General features: G+C 44.2%; 1 protein-coding gene across 3 annotated transcripts in view; it reads left to right on the forward strand.

The window, feature by feature from the left end:
• The window catches only part of LOC137335258 (extracellular sulfatase Sulf-2-like), a 287,785-nt gene that overhangs the window by 153,961 nt on the left and 110,353 nt on the right, over positions 1–23,471 (forward strand). For all 3 annotated transcript variants that reach the window (XM_068000536.1, XM_068000535.1, XM_068000537.1), the window contains one exon: positions 23,122–23,366. In XM_068000536.1, coding sequence (XP_067856637.1) covers positions 23,195–23,366 — 172 coding nt within the window. In that variant the 5' untranslated portion in view covers positions 23,122–23,194. The remainder of the gene's footprint in view (positions 1–23,121; positions 23,367–23,471) is intronic.

The following is a 23,471-nucleotide window of genomic DNA, read 5'->3' on the forward strand; positions in this document are numbered from 1 at the left end:
CTGGACTAGTAATCCAGAGTTCATGAGTTCAAATCCTGCCACGGCAACTGGGGAATTTAAATTCAATTAATTAACTAAAAATCTGGAATAAAAAAAACTAGTATCAGTAATGGTGGCCATGAAACTACTGGATTGTTGTAAAAACCCATCTGGTTCACTAATATCCTTTAGGGAAGCAAACCTGCTATCCTTACCCAGTCTGGCCTAAATGTCTGGCATGAACTGAAATGTGGTTGATTCTTAATCGCCCTCTGAAGTTCAAGGCAGCGGCTCATCACCACTTTCTCAATTAGGGATAGGAAATAAATGCTGGCCTTGCCAGCGACGCCTATATCCCATGAAGGAATTTTTTTAAATAGTCCTGGAGAAATTAATGGGACTGAAAGCTGATAAGTCCCCAGGGCCTGATAATCTGCATCCCAGAGCACTAAAAAGGTAGCCATGGAAATGATGGATGCATTAGTTGTCACCTTCCAAAATTCTGTAGATTATGAAACAGTTCCTGCAGATTGGAGGGTGGCAAATGTAACCCCGCTATTTAAAAAAGGAGGGAGAGAGAAAACAGGAAACTACAGACCAGTTAGCTTGACATCAGTAGTAGGGAAAATGCTAGAATCTATTATAAAGGATGTGATAACAGGACTCTTAGAAAATATCAATGGGATTAGACAAAGTCAACATGGATTTATGGAAAGGGAAATTATGTTTGACAAACCTACTGGAGTTTTTTGAGGATGTAACTGATAAAATAGATAAGGGAGAACTAGTAGATGTGGTGTATTTGGATTTTCAGAAGGCCTTTAATAAAGTCGCACATAAGACGTTAGTGTGCAAAATTAAAGCACATGGGATTGATGGTAATATACTGGCATGAACTGAAAATTGGTTAGCAGACAGGAAACAGAGAGTAGGAATAAATGGGTCTTTTATCAGGGTGGCAGGCAGTGACTAATTGGGTATCGCAGGGATCAGTGCTTGGGCCCCAGCTCGTCACTATATATATTAATGATTGGAATGAGGGAACCAAATGTAATATTTCCAAGTTTGCTGATGACACAAAACTAGGTGGGATTGTGAGATATGAGGAGGATGCAAAGAGGCTTCAAGGTGATTTAGACAAGTTAAGTGAGTGGGCAAATACATGGCAGATGCAGCATAATGTGGATAAATGTGTAGTTATCCACTTCGGAAGGAAAAACTGAAAGGTAGAGTATTATTTAAATAGTGATAGATTGGGAAATGTTGATGTACAAAGGGACCTGGGTGTCCTTGTACACCAGTCACTGAAAGCAAACATGCAGGTGCAGCAAGCAGTTAGGAAGGCAAATGGTATGTTGGCCTTCATTGCAAGAGGATTTGAGTACAGGAGTAAGAATGTCTTACTGCAGTTATACAGGGCCTTGGTGTGCAGTTTTGGTCTCCTTACCTAAGAAAGGATATACTTGCCATAGAAGGGAGTGCAGCGAAGGTTCACCAGATTGATTCCCGGGTTGGCAGGACTGTCATATGAGGAGAGATTGGGTTGACTCGGCCTGTACTCACTCGAGTTTAGAAGAATGAGAGGGGATCTTATTGAAACATGTAAAATTCTGACAGGGCTAGACAGACTGGATGCAGGGAGGATGTTTCCCCTGGCTGGGGGGTCCAGAACGAGGGGTCACAGTCTCAGGATACGAGGTAGGACATTTAGGACTGAGATGAGGAGAAAGTTCTTCACTCAGAGGGTGGTGAACCTGTGGAATTCTCTACCACAGAAGGCTGTGGAGGCCACGTCACTGAATATATTTAAGAAGAAGCTAGATAGATTTCTGGACACAAAAGGCATCAAGGCGTATGGGGAGAGAGCGGGAATATTGTATTGAGTTAGAGGATCAGCTATGATCATATTGAATGGTGGAGTAGGCTTGAACAGCCGAATGGCCTACTCCTGCTCCTATTTTCTACGTTTCTACGGAGGTGAATGGGAACACCAACCCCTCCAAGTCACACCCATTGTGACTTGAACATATTGCCACTGGTTCAAGAAGAATGCCCACCACCACATTCTCGAGGGCAATTAGGGATGGACAATAAATGCCAGCCTTGCCAGTGATGCCCATATCCTGAAAATTAATAAAAGAAAATGCTGCCGTCTGTTGATTTCTGACGATGCAGGGCCTCACAAATTTTACACTTAAATGTCAACCTGACTCTGTTGGTAGCACTTTTAACAGTCAGAAAGTTGTGGATTCAAGACCCTCTCCAGGGCTTGAGTACATAATCTAAGCTGACATTTTGTTTTGAGTACTTGTAATTGTTTCAATCCAAACCTTTTTCTTTTAAAGTTCTGAAGATTTTATTACAGTGATTAGCCCCACTTCTGAGTCAGCTCAAGTACAAGATCAATGGTTGGTTGATTTCAGTTTAATGAAACTGAATTGAAATTAACAAATGCAGATTGGGAAAGGTCAATGCAACTTTAAAACATAAATTTCTGTTCTGTATTTAAGCTGTTCTTTCCTAGGTGATCTCAGAACATAGGAGAAATTGACAATCTATTTTAAAAGGATTACACTTGATGAATTTATGATTGTTTTATTTATTGACCCTGAAAAATGGGAGATTGAAAAAGATTATTCCAGCAGCATGATGGCAATCTGAATCATTTTAAAAAATACTCCTTATGAGGGAAATATTTTTTGCAGTTCAGAGTCAGAAAATTATGCACAGCCAAGCTGGGGTTTAAGTACTGTATAGTACCTTTATTAATCAGCACAATGGTTTTCCCTCCTGCAGTCAACTGCAACACCTAAGATTCATTAAATCTACATTTGTTTGTGAATTTGCAGCTGTGCCCTACTGCTCTCCATTTATTATGTTAGCGGCCAATTATCTAGAAATCAGATGTAGTTCTGTTTTTATCACTTGGCTAAATTTCCCCTTTTGGCTAATGGAGTAATCAGTCGGTGATTGACCAGATCTGACTTACTTTTGCCTCATTTGTGATACAAAGTTCTATTTATCTAATTAATCTATTCTTCACTGAGTTTAATGAAAGTCACTCAATTCACAGCCATGATATGAACCACAACGCTGAACATTTAGATTACAAGAAGGCATCCCTCTGCAGCTGATTTGTCGTTTAGCTCCATTCTGTCCTTAACCTTTGAGTGCTAAATTCCTTTCTATCATTCTAAATGCTCACATTTTCTGCTGTACAACATTTGTTTAAATAAACATCAATTTTCTAGTACTGGCTCAGAAGCAACATGATTGGAATGAAGCGATGTGAGCTTTGGACTCACTAAAGGCATGCTGCGATGGCCTCAACAGACCTCACAGGGTTGGCCTCATTAACTATGCCTAGTGAGCTACTAGCCTGAATTGGGCATGCTGGCAGAAATTCCATGTCAGTGGGGTGGGAAATAACATGCAACTGCAGCTGCAATTTGAAGGACTTCTTAATTGTTGGGCACAAACCTGCAACTGGCTGGTCAAGGATACAAAGCATCTCCATTATCTGATGCTGCTTTGGAGGTACTTGTGCAAGAAGCACAGCAAAGGAGGGTAATCCTGTTTGGGACTTAAGGGCACCCTCTTCAGAGGAGTTCCATCAGGTCTGCTTGGCAGGAGGTGACAGACAGAGTCACTGCTGTGGCCAGCAGTCAAAGGATGTGGGAGCAGAGGAGAAAATGCTTAACAGACTGAGGAAGTCTGCCAACGCAAGGGTCTCCAGTATTTCACTCCATCAGGTAAAAGGGTAAATTATGCGTACCACAGTGTTAAACCATGACGAAGGCTGAGAATCAAGGTGGATGAAGGGGGCATATAGAGTTAGAATAGGAACAAGAATGGAGCAAAAGCAAATGGGCCATAGCAGTCTTAGTACTTCATAATATTTGGGCCAGATACTAATTTTGAAATGGCATGTATTCACTTCAATACAGTTTATAAAGCAATGAAATTCAGCTATTAAATATTATTATAATCAGCATGTTCAACATCTGCTCAACAGTCACACTGACTGTATCCCAGAAAAAAATGTGAATATATATAATGTTTTTATGACCAGAACTAATCAGAAATGAAACTACATTGTCAGATGTGGTCTAGAATCTAATTAGTCAAAAGGACAATGATCCCTAGTCTGAGATCTGATTGGACAAAGACAAACTACAAGCGTACATTCTTGCAGACACAATGGGCTCGATTTTCGCACCCGCGATCGGGTGCGTTCCTGGCGGGGGGGCTGCGAAAATTGGGGATTCCCAGGATGGGTCGGGAGCCCGGCTCCAACCCACCCATTTCCAGGTTCACCAGTGACGCGCTCACATACGCGCGCAGCCCCCGCATGTGGGACTCCCACTGGCAATTAAAGCCGGCGGGGTGCCACTTAAAGTAATTGAACAGGTACTTCAGGTTGTTTACAGACCTGATTGACCTGTTATTTTAGCAGGGATGGGATTTTGCAACTGACTGAGACTGTTTCCTGTACTGGGGGAAACACTCCCAGTTCAAATGGACATGTTGCAGCCATCAGCCTGTGGCAGCTGCAAAGGTCCATTTGACAGGTGGGGGGGGGGGGAGACCCTCACGCATTGCAGGAGGCCACTCTGTCACTTTGGACAAGGTTTGGCCTCCACCACCCTCCTCCTAACAATAAAATTCACCAACTTGCACACTTACCCCGGTGTCCAGACACATGTACCTACCTTGCGGACCCCCTCAGATGTACATCTTCCGGATGGGGGCCACCGTAGCTGCAGTCATGACCTCCTCGGAGGGCGAACAGCATCACCAGCCTCGCCAGCCATGCTGTCCACCTCTGACACGTGGAGCTCCACAACACAGTGCTGTGACACATCCACCTGCACAGCAGGAGGGAGGGCAACGGCAGAGAGAGATGCGTCGCAGAGGGCACTACCCTCGCCACAGGGTCCACAGACCGAGGCTCAGCTTCCTGGACCTCGCTGAGCACACGGAAGCTCAGAGTCACTTGACATGTAGTCATGGACATCTGCAGCCTCCTTCATGCCGAGCTGCTCCCGGCTGGCCCGAGCACCATCTTCTTACCTGTCGCTGTCAAAGTCACCACTACCCTCAACAACTTCTCCTCCACATCCTTCCAGGGTGCCACCGGGGACATCGCCGACATCTCTCAGTCATCTGCACAAACGAGCCCTGCAAATACACCTACACCCACTCCGCAATGGATGGCATCAGTTGTGGGTCTTCAGGAAAGGGCATTATTGCACAAACCAGACAAGATTCGCAAAGACGTGGCAGTAGTGGTGCCAATATAATAACTAATGTCAGTTGATCAGAAATTAAGTAAAAACCATGACAAACCCTCAAACACCCTTGTGCATCCCCTTCATGCTCACGACACGTTTGCCTTACGCTTCCTACTTCACATATGTGATGCATGCCCTGTTGCTGCAGCACAGGTAGTGGCAGGTTGAGTGAGGCTGACTGTGAAAGAGATGCATGAGAGGGTGAGTATGAGATAGAGCCATGAGATTGTATGAGGATTGGGTTGAGTGGTAGTGGCGGGATGAGTACTGGCGAGGTGAGTAACTGCAGGTAAGATGAGGATGAGGATGAGGTGTGAGGAGTGATGTGACAGAGTAGTGTTGACAGTGCAGAAGGTGATGTGGGGTGAGGGCGGTGATGTGGCAGACAGAATGTAGGGGAATGAGCGCCTCATGCACTGTATGCAGGTGGGCGATATGTTGGTGGTGCAGGTGACCTCCTCTGCCAGCTCAAGCCAGGCCTTGGTGGCAGAGGCAGTCCGCTTCCTCCCGCCCGCCGGGGGGAAGATCTCTGTCCTCCCCCTCCTCCTCACCCCATCCAATAATACCTGGAGTGAGGCATCATTAAACCTGGGAGCAGCCTTCCCCCTGGGCTGCTCCATGCTGTAATTTTTCCTATTTCTTGCAGCATCAGTCAGTGGAGGACTGCCCCTTTAAATAGAGCTCCTCCAGCTGACAGACCTTACTGCGCATGCGCAGTCCGCCCGCCGTGCAGCTTAGCAGCGGGGAACCCGGAAGAACAATCAGCCTGCGATTGCGCGCGGAGCAGACTGATTTCACCGGGCGCGTTACCCACGCGCCCAATCGACCCCCCGCCGCCATGGTAATATCGGGCCCCATATCTTTAATTATGTGGATAGATTTAGGGAATGGACACTTGGGAGTTTCTAAATGACAGCAGTAGAATCAAAGGTTTCATGTGATGTCATAAACTGTGAGAGTGACACTGGAATTTTTTTTTTATTCGTTCATGGGATGTGGGCGTCCCTGTCAAGGCCAGCATTTATTGCCCATCCCTAATTGCCCTTGAGAAGATGGTGGTGAGCCACCTTCTTGAAGCGCTGCAGTCCGTGTGGTGAAGGTTCACAATGCTGATGGGTAGGGAGTTCCCGGGTTTTGACCCAGTGACAATGAAGGAACAGCGATATATTTCCAAGTCGGGATGGTGTGTGACTTGGAGAGGAATGTGCAGGTGGTGTTGTTCCCATGTGCCTGCTGCCCTTGTCTTTCTAGGTGGTAGAGGTCGCGGGTTTGGTTTTGTGCCCTGTCATCTGAAACCAGAGACAAGAGTATCCCATTGTATTTGCTTTTTATAAGGTTCTGTAAATGCTATTCTATGGTATTACTATGTGCTGATAGTGGCTTTCAGCTCCCCTGCCCCCATTACCAGTGTTCTCTGTCATTGAAATGTGTTAAGGTTGAGAACTATGATGTCATTACTCTAACTTTATCAATAATTTACGGTAGATTTACTAAATTATATCTGTCTGTCTATCTATCTATCTATCTCTCACCTTGTCTATCTATATCTCTATCTCTCGGTATTTCCCTCTATATCTCTGTCTCGTATAATTTTACTGTAGTCTTGAGATGACCAAAGTAATGACCTGTGTTAATCGAAAGTCTGCAGTGACAGTTAACTTCATGTCATTTTCATACTGAAAGTGCATGAAAGTAGAATTGGGACACACTTTTTCTACATTCCCGTCACAAAACTAGCTCAAGTAGTTTAAATTAACACTGCAAGTTGCTCAGTACACCCTTATTGGTACTGTGCTGTTTATATTGTAAAATTACAACACCAAGTTATAGTCCAGCAATTTTATTTTAAATTCACAAGCTTTCGGAGATTTTCTCCTTCCTCAGGCAAATGTTTCAAGATCTCCTTGAAGCCTACGCATTTATACATATTGAACAATAATAAATGGTGTTTACAGACTGCCTCTGCAACTGCCCGTTGCCAAGGCAATCACCGTGTTCAGACAGAGAGGTGTTACCTGCAGAACCTCCGAATACACATTCAATAAAAAAACAAACAGGGAAAAAAAAACAGAGAAAAAAAAACACAGAGAGAGGCAGAAACATCCGGAAGGCAGAGAGAGCCAGCAAATGACCCATTATATTAAAAACAGATAACATTTGTTCGCTGGTGGGGTAACGTGTAGCGTGACATGAACCCAAGATCCCGGTTGAGGCCGTCCTCATGGGTGCGGAACTTGGCTATCAATTTCTGCTCGACGATTTTGCGTTGTCGTGTGTCTCGAAGGCCGCCTTGGAGTACGCTTACCCGAAGGTCGGTGGATGAATGTCCATGACTGCTGAAGTGTTCCCCGACTGGGAGGGAACCCTCCTGTTTGGCGATTGTTGCGCGGTGTCCGTTCATCCGTTGTCGCAGCGTCTGCATGGTCTCGCCAATGTACCATGCTCTGGGGCATCCTTTCCTGCAACGTATGAGGTAGACAACGTTGGCTGAGTCACAGGAGTATGAACCATGCACCTGGTGGGTGGTGTCATCTCGTGTGATGGTGGTATCTGTGTCGATGATCTGGCATGTCTTGCAGAGGTTACCGTGGCAGGGTTGTGTGGCGTCGTGGACGCTGTTCTCTTGAAAGCTAGGTAGTTTGCTGCGAACGATGGTCTGTTTGAGGTTGGGTGGCTGTTTAAAGGCGAGTAGTGGAGGTGTGGGGATGGCCATAGCGAGGTGTTTGTCCTCATTGATGACATGTTGAAGGCTGCGGAGAACATGGCGTAGTTTCTCCGCTCCGGGGAAGTACTGGACGACAAAGGGTACTCTGTTGGTTGCGTCCCGTGTTAGTCTCCTGAGGAGGTCTATGCGATTTTTTGCTGTGGCCCGTCGGAACTGTCGATCGATGAGTCGAGCGTCATATCCCGTTCTTACTAGGGCGTCTTTCAGCGTCTGTAGGTGTCCATCGCGTTCCTCCTCGTCTGAGCAGACCCTGTGTATTCGCAGGGCCTGTCCATAGGGGATGGCCTCTTTGACGTGGTTAGGGTGGAAGCTGGAAAAGTGGAGCATCGTGAGGTTGTCCGTGGGCTTGCGGTAGAGTGAGGTGCTGAGGTGCCCGTCTTTGATGGAGATTCGTGTGTCCAAGAAAGAAACTGATTCTGAGGAGTAGTCCATGGTGAGCTTGATGGTGGGATGGAACTTGTTGATGTTATCGTGTAGTCTCTTTAGTGATTCCTTGCCGTGGGTCCATAGAAAGAAAATGTCGTCGATGTATCTGGTGTATAGTGTTGGTTGGAGGTCTTGTGCAGTGAAGAAGTCCTGCTCGAACTTGTGCATGAAAATGTTGGCGTATTGGGGTGCGAATTTGGTCCCCATGGCTGTTCCGTGTGTTTGGGTAAAGAACTGGTTATCGAAGGTGAAGACATTGTGATCCAGGATGAAGCGGATGAGTTGTAGGATGGCTTCCGGAGATTGGCTGTTGTTGGTGTTGAGTATTGATGCTGTCGCAGCGATGCCGTCATCGTGGGGGATACTGGTGTATAGTGCCGAGACGTCCATCGTGGTGAGAAGTGTTCCTGGTTCAACTGGTCCGTGGGTACTGAGTTTTTGTAGGAAGTCTGTAGTGTCCCCCAGTAGGAAGTCTGTAGTGTCTGTAGGGAACCCCCAGCTTCTGTCGTGACACTACAGACTTCCTACAAAAACTCAGTACCCACGGACCAGTTGAACCAGGAACACTTCTCACCACGATGGACGTCTCGGCACTATACACCAGTATCCCCCACGATGACGGCATCGCTGCGACAGCATCAATACTCAACACCAACAACAGCCAATCTCCGGAAGCCATCCTACAACTCATCCGCTTCATCCTGGATCACAATGTCTTCACCTTCGATAACCAGTTCTTTACCCAAACACACGGAACAGCCATGGGGACCAAATTCGCACCCCAATACGCCAACATTTTCATGCACAAGTTCGAGCAGGACTTCTTCACTGCACAAGACCTCCAACCAACACTATACACCAGATACATCGACGACATTTTCTTTCTATGGACCCACGGCAAGGAATCACTAAAGAGACTACACGATAACATCAACAAGTTCCATCCCACCATCAAGCTCACCATGGACTACTCCTCAGAATCAGTTTCTTTCTTGGACACACGAATCTCCATCAAAGACGGGCACCTCAGCACCTCACTCTACCGCAAGCCCACGGACAACCTCACGATGCTCCACTTTTCCAGCTTCCACCCTAACCACGTCAAAGAGGCCATCCCCTATGGACAGGCCCTGCGAATACACAGGGTCTGCTCAGACGAGGAGGAACGCGATGGACACCTACAGACGCTGAAAGACGCCCTAGTAAGAACGGGATATGACGCTCGACTCATCGATCGACAGTTCCGACGGGCCACAGCAAAAAATCGCATAGACCTCCTCAGGAGACTAACACGGGACGCAACCAACAGAGTACCCTTTGTCGTCCAGTACTTCCCCGGAGCGGAGAAACTACGCCATGTTCTCCGCAGCCTTCAACATGTCATCAATGAGGACAAACACCTCGCTATGGCCATCCCCACACCTCCACTACTCGCCTTTAAACAGCCACCCAACCTCAAACAGACCATCGTTCGCAGCAAACTACCTAGCTTTCAAGAGAACAGCGTCCACGACGCCACACAACCCTGCCACGGTAACCTCTGCAAGACATGCCAGATCATCGACACAGATACCACCATCACACGAGATGACACCACCCACCAGGTGCATGGTTCATACTCCTGTGACTCAGCCAACGTTGTCTACCTCATACGTTGCAGGAAAGGATGCCCCAGAGCATGGTACATTGGCGAGACCATGCAGACGCTGCGACAACGGATGAACGGACACCGCGCAACAATCGCCAAACAGGAGGGTTCCCTCCCAGTCGGGGAACACTTCAGCAGTCATGGACATTCATCCACCGACCTTCGGGTAAGCGTACTCCAAGGCGGCCTTCGAGACACACGACAACGCAAAATCGTCGAGCAGAAATTGATAGCCAAGTTCCGCACCCATGAGGACGGCCTCAACCGGGATCTTGGGTTCATGTCACGCTACACGTTACCCCACCAGCGAACAAATGTTATCTGTTTTTAATATAATGGGTCATTTGCTGGCTCTCTCTGCCTTCCGGATGTTTCTGCCTCTCTCTGTGTTTTTTTTTCTCTGTTTTTTTTTCCCTGTTTGTTTTTTTATTGAATGTGTATTCGGAGGTTCTGCAGGTAACACCTCTCTGTCTGAACACGGTGATTGCCTTGGCAACGGGCAGTTGCAGAGGCAGTCTGTAAACACCATTTATTATTGTTCAATATGTATAAATGCGTAGGCTTCAAGGAGATCTTGAAACATTTGCCTGAGGAAGGAGAAAATCTCCGAAAGCTTGTGAATTTAAAATAAAATTGCTGGACTATAACTTGGTGTTGTAAAATTGTTTACAATTGTCAACCCCAGTCCATCACCGGCATCTCCACATCATGACTATATTGTAAAAGAGTGAGAGAAAAAGACCTAACGATCAATCATCCGTTATAACATATTACAACAGCTTTTGAACGAACATAATTGAATGATAGTACAATTTGGGAATAACAAGCTTATTGTATGTGTCTGTACCTGATATGATTGATAACATAAGTAGTTTGAATTTTACCTACCATTTACCTTTTTAAAGGGGAGAAGAGTATTATTTGCTATCATGGAAAGGTACTGTATTAATAGATCCTATGCAGTGCGTTCTTCAACAAGTAAGATTATTCTGGCCATTTCTAGGTTGTCACTCCAGTACTCAGAGTGTACTGTATTGTTGGAGGTGCTGTTCTTGGGATGAAATATTAAACTGAGGCCCCATTAGTCTATTTTGCTGGTTTAGCTGGACTATTTGAAGAAGAGAAATGTCCTATCCATCATTCCTTCCTCAAACAACATCACAAAAAACAGATTAACTCATCATAATTTGGTGGGATCCTTCTATACAGCATAAGGCCAGGTTTTCGTTCCCGTTGTGATGTTAATCTTTTCTTCAATAAGGGCACCACATATAGCTTAGTGGTATAAACTGGGCGACATGGACATGTTGGGCCGAAGGGCCTGTTTCCATGTTGTAACTTCTATGATTCTATACACTTTCCTTCAATTATCTGGCACTTCCCCCATTTCTAAGTGAACTTTTGAAAATATTTACTAGGACAGCACACACAATCTTTGCCATTTCTTCCAGTATTCTAGAATAAATAAAATATGTCCCTGGTGATTTCTCCACCTTATTCTTCTTTAATTTAGCTGGCACCATTTCCCTTGAGATGTGTAAACAACCACTTTGAGTTTTAATTTTATCTGTTATACTTGGTTATAGATCTGTTATCCGACCCACTAACAGTTTAAAAACAGATACAAAATATCTGCTCAATTCTTTTGCCGTGCCCTTGTCATTAATGATCACGTGTAGGCTTGTGCAGCTCTGTATGGCCACTTTGAGAAGCGTAATTGCTCAGGTCAGATTGCGTTTGTACACTAGCAATTTCGAGACCCATTCTGGCCACTAACCTGAAAGCAGTAGCATTAAAACAACTGGGGGTCGAGTTCCCATTGTTTCTGCTATTTATATCAGCGCAATCCAGGCGGAATAGGCCAAACCAACGCAAAAGATCGGGGAATTTTAAACCCAAGGGAGTTACACCCAAAACCACTTACGTTTGTGTTTTCCACAAACTTTTACACTGGTTCAAGATTCAATTCGCCTGGATTAGGCCCTGCTCACAAAACTGGCCATGCCTCAGGTCAAAATTGCGGGATTCTGACGATTGCGCTGGTTCGGGAAGACTTACAAATTGCGCTCATTTTCATAGGTGCACGGGCACTAATAGGCACGGTTGAACAGCTTTTCATATCAAAAAATGTTTAATTTACTCATAAACTTACTAAGCTGTTTATAATATATATCAATGACTTAGGGGACCGAGTGTAATGTATTCAAGTTTGCTGACGATACAAAGCTAGGTGGGAAAGTAAGCTGTGAAGAGGACGGAAAGAGGCTGCAAAGGGATATAGACAGGTTAAGTGAGTGGGCGAGAAGGTGGCAGATGAAATATAGTGTAGGGGAATGTGAAATTATTCACTTTGGTAGGAAGAATGGAAAAACAGAATATTTTTTAAAAGGTGAGAGGCTAAGAAATGTTGATTGTCAGAGGAATTTGGGTGTCCTTGTACACGAATCACAAAGTTAACATTCAAGTACAGCAAGCAATTATGAAAGCAAATAGTATGTTAGCTTTTATTGCAAGGGGATTGGAGTATAAGAATAAGGAGGTCTTGCTGCAATTATATGGGGCTCTGGTGAGACCATACCTGTAGTACTGTGTACAGTTTTGGTCTCCTTATGTAAGGAAAGATATACTTGCCCTAGAGGGGGTGCAATGAAGGTTCACTAGAAAGATTCTCTCTCATATCCCAGGAATCAATAAGGAGAGATTGACTAGAATGGGCATTATACTCTGCCGTTTAGAAGAATGAGAGGTGATCTCATTGAAACGTATGGAATTCTTAGAGGGCTTAACAAGGTAAATGCTGAGAGGCTGTTTCCCCGGGCTGGAGAGTCTGGAACTAGGGGTCACAGTCTCAAGATAAGGGGTCGGCCATTTAGGACTGAGATGAGGAGGAATTTCTTCATTGTGACTCTTCGGAATTCTCTACCCCAGGGGGCTATGGATGCTCAGTCGTTGAGTACATTCAAGATTGAGATCAATAGATTTTTGGACACTAAGGGATATGGGGATAGGGCGGGAAAGTGAAGTTGTGATAGAAGATCAACCATGATCTTATTGAATAGCGGAGCAGGCTGGACGGGCTGTATGGCCTACTCCTGCTTCTATTTCTTATGTTCTTAAACTGATAAGTGTACACCAATGAAACTATTAAATGGTTCAGTTTTTTTTAAGTCATTTTCAGTGATTTTAAATCAGGTTACTCATAGGTGGAGGATTGGACATCCTTATTAAAAATGCTTATTTTTGCTGATAAACCCATTTTCAGCTGTATTAATAAAACTGCACCAGGTTACCACTCTTAAATACATCAAGGAATATTTTTTAATGGAAAGGAAAAGAAAAAGAAACGATTACGTTCTATTATGCTGCCTGATTGTGTTGGTGCATGGAAGATTTTACGTTTGTGATTGTGCAAATTAATTTTATTGAAAACTTGAACTGTAACCTAACCAGTGCAATTTCAAGCGCATTTTGGCTCCAATTTCCCAATTGTGCCCAAAGTGGAAATTCTACCCCTGAATTTTAAAGACTTTTAGATGTAAACGCAATTATTGAATCAGTTGTAGAATCACAGAAAGGTTACAGCAAGGAAGGAGGCCATTCGGCCCATCGAGTCCACACCAGCTCTTTGCAAGAGCAATCCAGCTATTCCCACTCCCCCGCCCTATCCCCATAGCCCCGCAAATTTTTTCCTTTCAAGTACTTATTCAATTCCCTTTTGAAGGCCATGATTGAATCTGCCTCCACCACCCCCTCAGGCAGTACATTCCAGATCCTCATGTCATCTTTGGTTCTTTTGCCAATCACCTTAAATTTATGCCCTCTGGTTTTTGACCCTTCCGTCAATGGGAACAGTTTCTCTCTATCTACTCTGTCTAGACCCTTCACGATTTTGAATACCTCTATCAAATCTCCTCGCAACCTTCCCTTGTCCAAGGAGAACAACCCCAGCTTCTCTCGTGTATCCACATAACTAAAGTCCCTCATCCCTGGAATCATTTTAGGAAATCTCTTCTACACCCTCTCTAAGGTCTTCACCTCTTTCCTAAAGTGCGGTGCCCAGAACTGGACACAATACTCCAGTTGTGGCCGAACCAGTGTTTTATAAAGGTTCATCATGACTTCCTTACTTTTATACTCTATGCCTCTATTTATAAAGTCCAGGATTCCGTATGCCTTTTTAACCGCTTTCTCAACCTGCCCTGCCACCTTCAACGATTCATGCACATATACCCCCAGATCGCTCTGTTCCTCTAACCTTTTTAGAATTGTGCCCTCTAGTTTATATTGCCTCTCCTCGTTCTTCCTGCCGAAAAGTATCACTTTGCAATTTTCTGCATTAAATTTCATCTGCCATAGAGTCATAGAGTCATAGAGTTATACAGCACGGATAGAGGCCCTTCGGCCCATCGTGTCCGCGCCGGCCATCAGCCCATGCCACCAGCCTGTCTATATCCTCTTGAAATCTATCACTATCCTCCTCACTGTTTACTACCCTTCCAAGTTTCGTGTCATCTGCAAATTTTGAAACTGTGCCCTGTACACCCAAGTCCAAGTCATGAATATATATCAAGAAAAGCAGTGGTCCTAGCACTGACCCCTGGGGAACACCACTGTACACGTCCCTCCAGTCCAAAAAACAACCGTTCACCATTACTCTCTGTTTCCTGTCATTTAGCCAATTCTGTATCCATGTTGCTACTGCCCCCTTTATTCCATGGGCCGCAATCTTGGTGACAAGCCTACCATGCGGTACTTTATCAAACGCCTTTTGAAAGTCCATATACACCACATCAACTGCACTGCCCTCATTTACCCACTCTGTTACCTCATCAAAAAACTCTATCAGGTTAGTTAAATACGATTTGCCTTTAACCGTGCTGGCTTTCTCTAATCAATCCACACTCGTCCAAGTGACTGTTAATTCTGTCCCGGATTATCATTTCTAAAAGTTTCCTCACCACCAAGGTTAAACTGACTGGCCTATAGTTGCTGGGTTTCTCCTTACACCCCTTTTTGAACAAGGGTGTAACATTTACAGTCCTCCAGTTCTCTGGCACCACCCCCGTATCTAAGGATGATTGGAAGATTATGGCCAGTACCTCCGCAATTTCCACCCTTACTTCCCTCAGCAACCTAGGATGCATCCCACCCAGACTGGGTGACTTATCTACTTTAAGCACAGCTAGCCTTTCTAGTACCTCTTCTTTATTAATTTTTAGCCCATCCAGTATGTCAACTATATCTTCCTTTACTGCGATTCTGACAGCATCTTCTTCCTTGGTAAAGACAGATGCAATGTATTCATTTAGTACCTTGGCCATCCCCTCTGCCTCCATTAGTAGATCTCCTTTATGATCCCTAATCGGTCCCACCCCTCCTCTTACTCCCATTTTACTATTTACATGCCTGTAGAAGACTTTTGGATTCCCTTTAATGTTGGCCACCAGTCTATTCTCATACTCTCTCTTTGCCCCTCTTTTCTTTTTCACTTCTCCTCTGAACTTATTATATTCTGCTTGGTTCTCACTTGTGTTATCAACCTGACATTTGTCGTACACCCCTTTTTACCACTTCATCTTACTCTCTATCTCTTTTGTCATCCAGGGAGCTCTGGCTTTAGTTACCCTACCTTTCTCCCTCGTGGGACTGTACCTAGACTGTACCCGAACCATTTCCTCTTTAAAGGCCACCCACTGTTCAATTACAGCTTTGCCTGCCAATCTTTGATTCCAATTTACCCGGGCCAGATCTTTTCTTATCCCACTGAAATTGGTCCTCCTCCAATTGAGTATTTTTACTTTACAGTGGTCCATGTCCTTTTCCATAGCTATTCTAAACCTTCTGATACTATGATCGCTGCTCCCTAAATGCTCCCCCACTGATACTTGCTCCACTTGGCCTGCCTCATTCCCTAGAACCAAGTCCAGCAATGCCTCCTTCCTTGTTGGGCAGAAACATACTGGTCAAGAAAGTTATCCTGAACACATTTCAAAAATTCCTTCCCCTCTTTGCCCCTTATAATAATATTATTATTATTATTATCCCAGTTTATATTAGGATAGTTGAAATCCCCCATTATCACTACTCTATAGCTTTTGCACCTCTCTGTAATTTCCTTGCAAATTTGTTTCTCTTTATCCTTCCCATTAGTTGGTGGCCTATAGAATACACCCAATAGTGTAATGGCACCTCTATTGTTTCTTAACTCTAACCAAATAGATTCTGTCCTTGACCCCTCCAGGACATCCTCTCTCTCCAGTACTGCCTCTCTCTCCAGCGCTGCAATATTCTCCTTAATCAATACTGCCACCCCCGCTCCTTTCTTTCCTTCCCTATCTTTCCTGAACACCTTGTACCCAGGAATATTTAGTACCCAATCCTGCCCTTTTTTGAGCCGGGTCTCCATTATCGCCATGACATTGTATTCCCATTTGGCTATTTGCGCCTGCATCTCACCAACCTTGTTTACCATGCTTCGTGCGTTTACACACATGCACTGCAAACCAGTCTTAGGCTTTCGTGTACTCTCTCTTAGTCTGATCCCACCTAATACCATACTATTTCTTGCACTCGTGCTATCTTTCTCTCCCGATCCTTTGTGCCCCTTGTTTCTCCTTTCCAATGCTACATCTTGATGCCCATCCCCCTGCCAAATGAGTTTAAACCGTGCACCCTGCAGCCGCTCAGCAACATCCTTGACCCTGGCACCAGGGAGGCAACATATCATCCTGGAATCACGCCTGCGGCCGCAGAAATGCCTGTCTGCTCCCCTAACTATAGAATCCCCTATCACTATTGATCTGCTGACCTTTTTCCTCCCCCCTGTACAGCTGAGCCACCAATGATGCTGTGGACTTGGCTCTGGCTGCACTTCGCAGGTGAACCCTTTCCCCCACCAGTATTCAGAACTGAATACTGGTTAGAGAGCAAGATGCCCTCAGGGGACTCCTACACTACCTGCCTAGTTCTCCTCGTCTGTCTGGCGGTCACCCAGTCCCTCTCTGTCTGCACGTTCTTAAGCTGTGGGGTGACCACCTCCTGAAATGTGCTATCCACGAAACTCTCAGCCTCGTGGATACACTGCAGTGACTCCAGCTGCTGCTCAAGCTCCGAAACCCAGAGCTCGAACTCCTCCAGCTGCTGACGCTTCCTGCACCTGTGGTTGTCCAGGACACGGGAAGCATCCTGGAGTTCCCATATGGCACAGGATGTGCATTCCACGGGTCGGAGCTGCCTTGCCATGCCTCTATTTATTAGACTATTAACTAAACTTAACAAAAATAAATTAAGTCTTGATAGAGTTCAACTGTTCACTGTCATCTTCACCCAAACCTTCTATGTAATTGGCTAATAATTTTGGAATAATTTAAATATGTTTATAATGTTGTTAATTAAGAAATGTTGTTGTTAATTAAGAAATGCTTACATTAAATTGCTTACATTAAAATACCAGCTTTGGTGAGAAAGAATGGCCCATAAAACCAAAGTGTTAAAAACATTTGGTCAATGAAATGCAGTACTAACCTGCTTTAACATAAAGACTGCACCAATGCCTTTCCTGCTCTCAGAGGATTAAAGACTGGTCTAGTATAGATGACACGATGTTTTATTGTTAGTCAGCATTTAAATCCCCAGTGCAGTGTATATATTCAAAATAAATCTCAGCTTATCTGCAAGATAGAGCGGCCACATGGTGGTAAATTGCAAAGCATGACCTCCAGCTTCAGTTATTAGAACTGGACGTTTAGGAGCTAAAGCAGAGAAATTAAGGCAGTACATTTTCAAGGGCCAGGCATATTGAGCTCATGTGACTGACTGACAGAGTCTGAAAGAGCACCGAGAGGCTGTACTGAGAGCTCTGGAGATAGAAGCTGTAGAAAGGGCTCAACAGATGAGGTAAGAAGTAAATGCTTAGATATGTTTATCAGTACATTTAATGAAGAAGGGTCGCTATGTTTCTGTACACAGCTGGATGTTGATATTGTGATCATTTGATATGTTCAAGAAAATAGCTTCAATTAGTTTGAGTTAAGAGGTGATTCTGACAAAAGCCACTGCTGAGACACCGAAGGGTAATGATCAGTCATATAGTCTTGGAGGTTTGTACTTTCACTTTCTTGGAGTAAATGATTTCATAAGGTAGCTGTTTATTGTATACTACATTATCAAGGTTGCTAAAAAAAACAGGAAAAAAATAAAATTGAGAAAATTAAAAATTAAAGCTTCCAGATTAGCGGCATCTGTAGTTCTCTGATTTTGTTATTCACCAGTTTACTCAACACAAATAAAGCTTCAACTTCTTTAGGTGTCTACAGTACATGTCTAATATGTAGGACAGGTTCGTTGAGGGTAGTAAGAAGTGATTATTATACCCATGTTTAAAACAAAAAAATGTATGAATTAATTGTAATGCCAAATTTTAATATTCATTAGGGGTACTTTAAGGAATACCATATACATAACACAGTTAAAGTTTTATTATTGTCCTGTATACATAATATAGTTTTATTAGAACTATCAAAATATATGCTATTTGTGACTAAAGACTCTTATGTTTGTAGTTTAATTTACTAAATGCAGTGGAGCAGAGAAAGGTGGCATGTACAGTATCCATGCAAGTATGCTGGCCTTATTTACTTCCTGTTTTATGTGCTGGAGTATGTGTTTCATATGGCAGATGAAATATGGGCCTCATTTTATGCTACACCACCAAGAGGAGGGGGAGGTTTTGGCGAGGATGGTGCAAACTCATATCAGGGTACCAGATTGCTATTTTAATGGTGACCTGGGGCAGGGTAGACTGAGAGGTCTGTATATATAAAGTAGGGATGAAGATGCCTGGGTCATACTGCCCAGGACTGCCAATGTTTTATGCTAGTGAAATAAAGTGAAATAAAATGATATAAAATGTAAATCGAGATTGGTGTATTGGCATTATGCTGCAACATGCTGTGCATATAGTATTATAATGCAAGTGATCCCCCAGATGATGACTGCGATACCAGTCATGCTTTTATAGAAAAGAAATGAGGCAAAATGGGAAAGTGAGTTCCCACTTGTTCATGCATAGCTAGTGGTTATTTGGGAAGTCTTTGGAAGAGTTCTTGGAGCAGAACACCTGCCTCCTTTCCCAAGGGCGGAAGGTGTGATACAGAAAAACAACAGTACACCCTTTCTAAAAACAAAACTTGAAATTCTTCAGCATGCTTGAGAACTACAGTTGGCAGATCTAATGAATATTTCACATCTCTTAATTTTGTTTCAAAATCAGTATTTATTGAATTATATGAGCAGTTTTTTCCCAATATCCAATTTTGTCATAACTGATCCTCCATTTACAACAAACTGGTTTACTTTGTACCAACACAGCAGTTATAGCACAAATGGACTGTGAATCTGGATTCTGAGCCTGACCTGATACTGGAGTGATGTGGAATAGGACTCCCTGGATGGGGAAGTCTCACTCTACTTTACTTTGGAGCCAGTTTGGGCCGTAACATTTGACTTACATTATATAAATTTAGCGTTAATGTGAAATCAAAATTGTTTCACACTAATGCCAAACTTATATAGGCCCTGATATTTACAGGGAGGCGGCGAGGGGGCGAGAATGACAGTTAGCGGCCGGGAAACCCGGATATACGGAGAATGTGGAGGTCCTGCCGAATTTAACAGCAGAACCTCATTTGAATTTTATTTCTCTCTTTCCCGCCCAGCAGCCAGCCACATTGAGGAGGCTGGCCGACTGTCAAGCGGGAAGGCCTGTGGTAGAAGGCCGCAGCCTGGGACCAGACCAGAGGGAGGGTTGGAGGGAGAGATTGAGGGGAAAGAGATCATGAGGGGGGGTACAGATCGTGGGTTGGCATCAGATCGCAAGAAGGGGGTCGGCCGATCGCAGGGAGGGAGGCAGATCGCAGCAGGATTGCTTTGGGGACTAAGGGGGAAGCACTACTGCTCCTTCTGGCTCACAAGCAGTGGAAAATCACTAACCTGCTGGCTCCGGCAGTTCATTCCTCCCTTTAGCTGCCAGGTTTCCCGAGCCCTGAGAAACCCGGCCTGCAGCCATTAATTTCAAATGGCTGCTAAAATCTGAGGCACGCTGACCCACCTCTCGAGCAGGTTACTCGCCTGCCCCAATCCGAAACATTTTTTTCTGGGATACAGTCAGTGTGACTGTTGAGCAGATGTTGAACATGCTGATTATAGTAATATTTAATAGCTGAATTTCATTGCTTTATAAACTGTATTGAAGTGAATACATGCCATTTCAAAATTAGTATCTGGCCCAAATATTATGAAGTACTAAGACTGCTATGGCCCATTTGCTTTTGCTCCATTCCTGTTCCTACACTATCTCTATATATGCCCCCTTCCCTCACCATGATTCTCAGCCTCCGTCATGGTTTAACGCTGTGGTACGCATAATTTACCTTTCTACCTGATGGAGTGAAATACTGGAGAGCCTTGCCTTGGCAGACTTCCTCAGTCTGTTAAGCATTTTCTCCTCTGCTCCCACATCCTTTGACTGCTGGCCACAGCAGTAATTATATCTTTCACCTCCTGCCAAGCAGACCTGATGGAACTCCTCTGAAGAGGGTGCCCTCAAGTCCCAAACAGGATTATCCTCCTTTGCTGTGCTTCTTGCACAAGTACCTCCAAAGCAGCATCAGATAATGGAGATGCTTTGTATCCTTGACCAGCCAGTTGCAGGTTTGTGCCCAACAATTAAGAAGTCCTTCAAATTTCAGCTGCAATTTCCCACCCCACTGACATGGAATTTCTGCCAGCATGCCCAATTCAGGCTAGTAGCTCACTAGGCATAGTTAATGAGGCCAACCCTGTGAGGTCTGTTGAGGTCATCGCAGCATGCCTTTAGTGAGTCCAAAGCTCACATCGCTTCATTCCAGTCCTGTTGCTTCTGAGCCAGTACTAAATTGATGTTTATTTAAACAAATGTTGTACAGCAGAAAATGTGAGCATTTAGAATGATAGAAAGCAATAGAATAGAATGATAGAAAGGAAAGGTTAAGGACAGAATGCAGCCAGAATGGAACTCCCTGTCTAACAGCACTGTGGGAGAACCTTCACCACACGGACTGCAGTGGTTCAAGAAGGCGGCTCACCACCATCTTCTCGAGGGCAATTAGGGATGGGCAATAAATGCTGGCCTTGCCAGCAATGCCCGCATCCCATGAACGAATATAAAAAAAAATGGACGTAGGCGCGTTCGCGGCGAGCTGGGGTCGGATTTCATGTTTTTAAGAATTTAAACATCCCTCTCTTGCCCGTCCTGGGGGGGTTAAAATTCCCCCCATAGTGTCAGTAGTTTTTACAAGAATGTGTTCGACTCCTTCCTGTCCTATGGAGTCCAACTGTAAATTCAGGTTTGAACTAAAATGATGTTATGGGCTGAGTTTTCTGCACATTTATCCTGGACACTTTTATGGATGGTGGAGGGGAAAAATTAGATTCAGGAAACACATGGTCATTTTAATTCCAGGCAACACATCTCCTTTCCCTTTCTTTTGCTCATTCTATATTCTGCTTTTTTGGGTGAGGAGGCAGAGAGAGGAGATGTGCATAAATCCCAGTCTGCGCAGAAGGGAGCAGTTGTTTAATGATTCTCCTGTACATCCAACTGCTCTTGTTGAAATCTATACTTGTGTTACAATTGGCTATCACAGCATTGTAAAACCCACATATTGTTATTCATGATTTTAAATTCTGATACCGTCTCTGCACTCTGCATAGAATTCTAATACCGCAAGCACAGTCATTAGTCACTGCCATTGTTTGCACCATGTTTGATGTCTGTCTAAATCTACATTTTTTTTGGAAATAGACCGGTGTGGCATCTATTGAGTAATGAAAATCAAATCATATGTACAACCAGATCAGAGATTGTTAAACACTAGGTATTCCCTGCTGTTAAAACAATCACTAACATGCCAATCCACAGTATACATTCCCCTTACTGTTCATTATAACTTATTTTAATCTAATTTGCTTTCCACATTTCCATTGATACAAAATAGCAATTCTGATCCTTATTAGATAGTATAACTATTTTTTGAAAAACAAACTAAATCTTAGAATGCACCATTGTGCATGTTTTAATTGGTTGTTTTCAACATACATTGTCATGTCCTCTGTTATGGTTTACTTGATATGGTAATACTGCTGCAGTTCATATCCAATTAGTATATTTTACCTTCGCGCCTTGTGCCATTATAGACTCAAGGGGGTAGAAATAAGTCATTGTTGAGCCCATTTTCCTGATGGACTAATTTTGCAGGGTTTTATCCTACGCCCCAAGGACTCCTGAGAAACGTCCAAAGCCATTTGGCCTTGGACGATTTTCAGGCATCCGGGGCAGCTGCCTAAAACAGGCGTTAGGCCCCTTGCATGTGACGATGAGGGGATTTACACCTGATTTATGTCCCCTCCAAGAAATTGGGCTGCCTGAGCAGAAAGGGGCCAGTCCTGCTCAAGTTTTCCCAGCTTGGAAGCGGCTTAGCAAGCGACCGCCACCAAGATGATGGGTACATTTTTTTTTCTTAAGGTTGATTCCGAGCTCGGAGAAGCAGAAGTGGCTTTACAGCACTCCCAAGGTCCGTTGCCAATTGACAATCGACCCCCCCCTCCTGTTTTCCTCCTTCCTCCCCCCCGCCATCGCCACTGGTACTTACCCCAGGACCACTGCTGGTGAGGCAACTGGCCTGAAATTCATTTGCTGAAATGGGCAATCTACCTGTAGAGGCATGATGTCAGCTCACCGAAATTATTGAGATGAAGCCTGAGGCACAATTTTGGGCCCACCTCGTGTCTCCTGGTTGGCCAAAAACTTGGGCATAACCAATTTCCACCCCAAGGATAGAAAAATGTTCTACATATTTGTACTAATCTATGAGCCATTGATGTTAAATAAGTAAAGAAAATGCTGTATTATTAATGCATGGAGCTAGCTTTCTCAGTTCTGAGGGAATAGGAATGGTCAAACATTATACAATTTGTCAGATGCTGCATTAATACTTTCCTTTAAATTGCAGAACTGAAAGTAAACAAAGGAAAGACGAATTACTTTCCTTCCCTGGAAGGACAGAAGAACTCAAGTGAGGCAAAATGCTACAGTCAAGACTTGCCCTAGGATTCATTGTGCTGGGTGTTGTAGCACTTCTAAGCCCTGGTTCAGCTATCCTTTCTCAGCAGTTGAAAGGTCGGTTTCAGCGAGACCGCAGGAATATCAGACCAAATATCATCCTCATTTACACGGATGACCAGGACATGGAACTTGGTAAGAGCAATCAAATACTATACATTGGTTATTCAGAAGTGTGAATTCTGTAATAAAATCCTCCCATTTTCTTCCTATTGCTTTTCCTGTTGGCTAGTCATGATA

Source organism: Heptranchias perlo, chromosome 19, assembly GCF_035084215.1.
Source record: "Heptranchias perlo isolate sHepPer1 chromosome 19, sHepPer1.hap1, whole genome shotgun sequence".
Taxonomy (NCBI): domain Eukaryota; kingdom Metazoa; phylum Chordata; class Chondrichthyes; order Hexanchiformes; family Hexanchidae; genus Heptranchias; species Heptranchias perlo.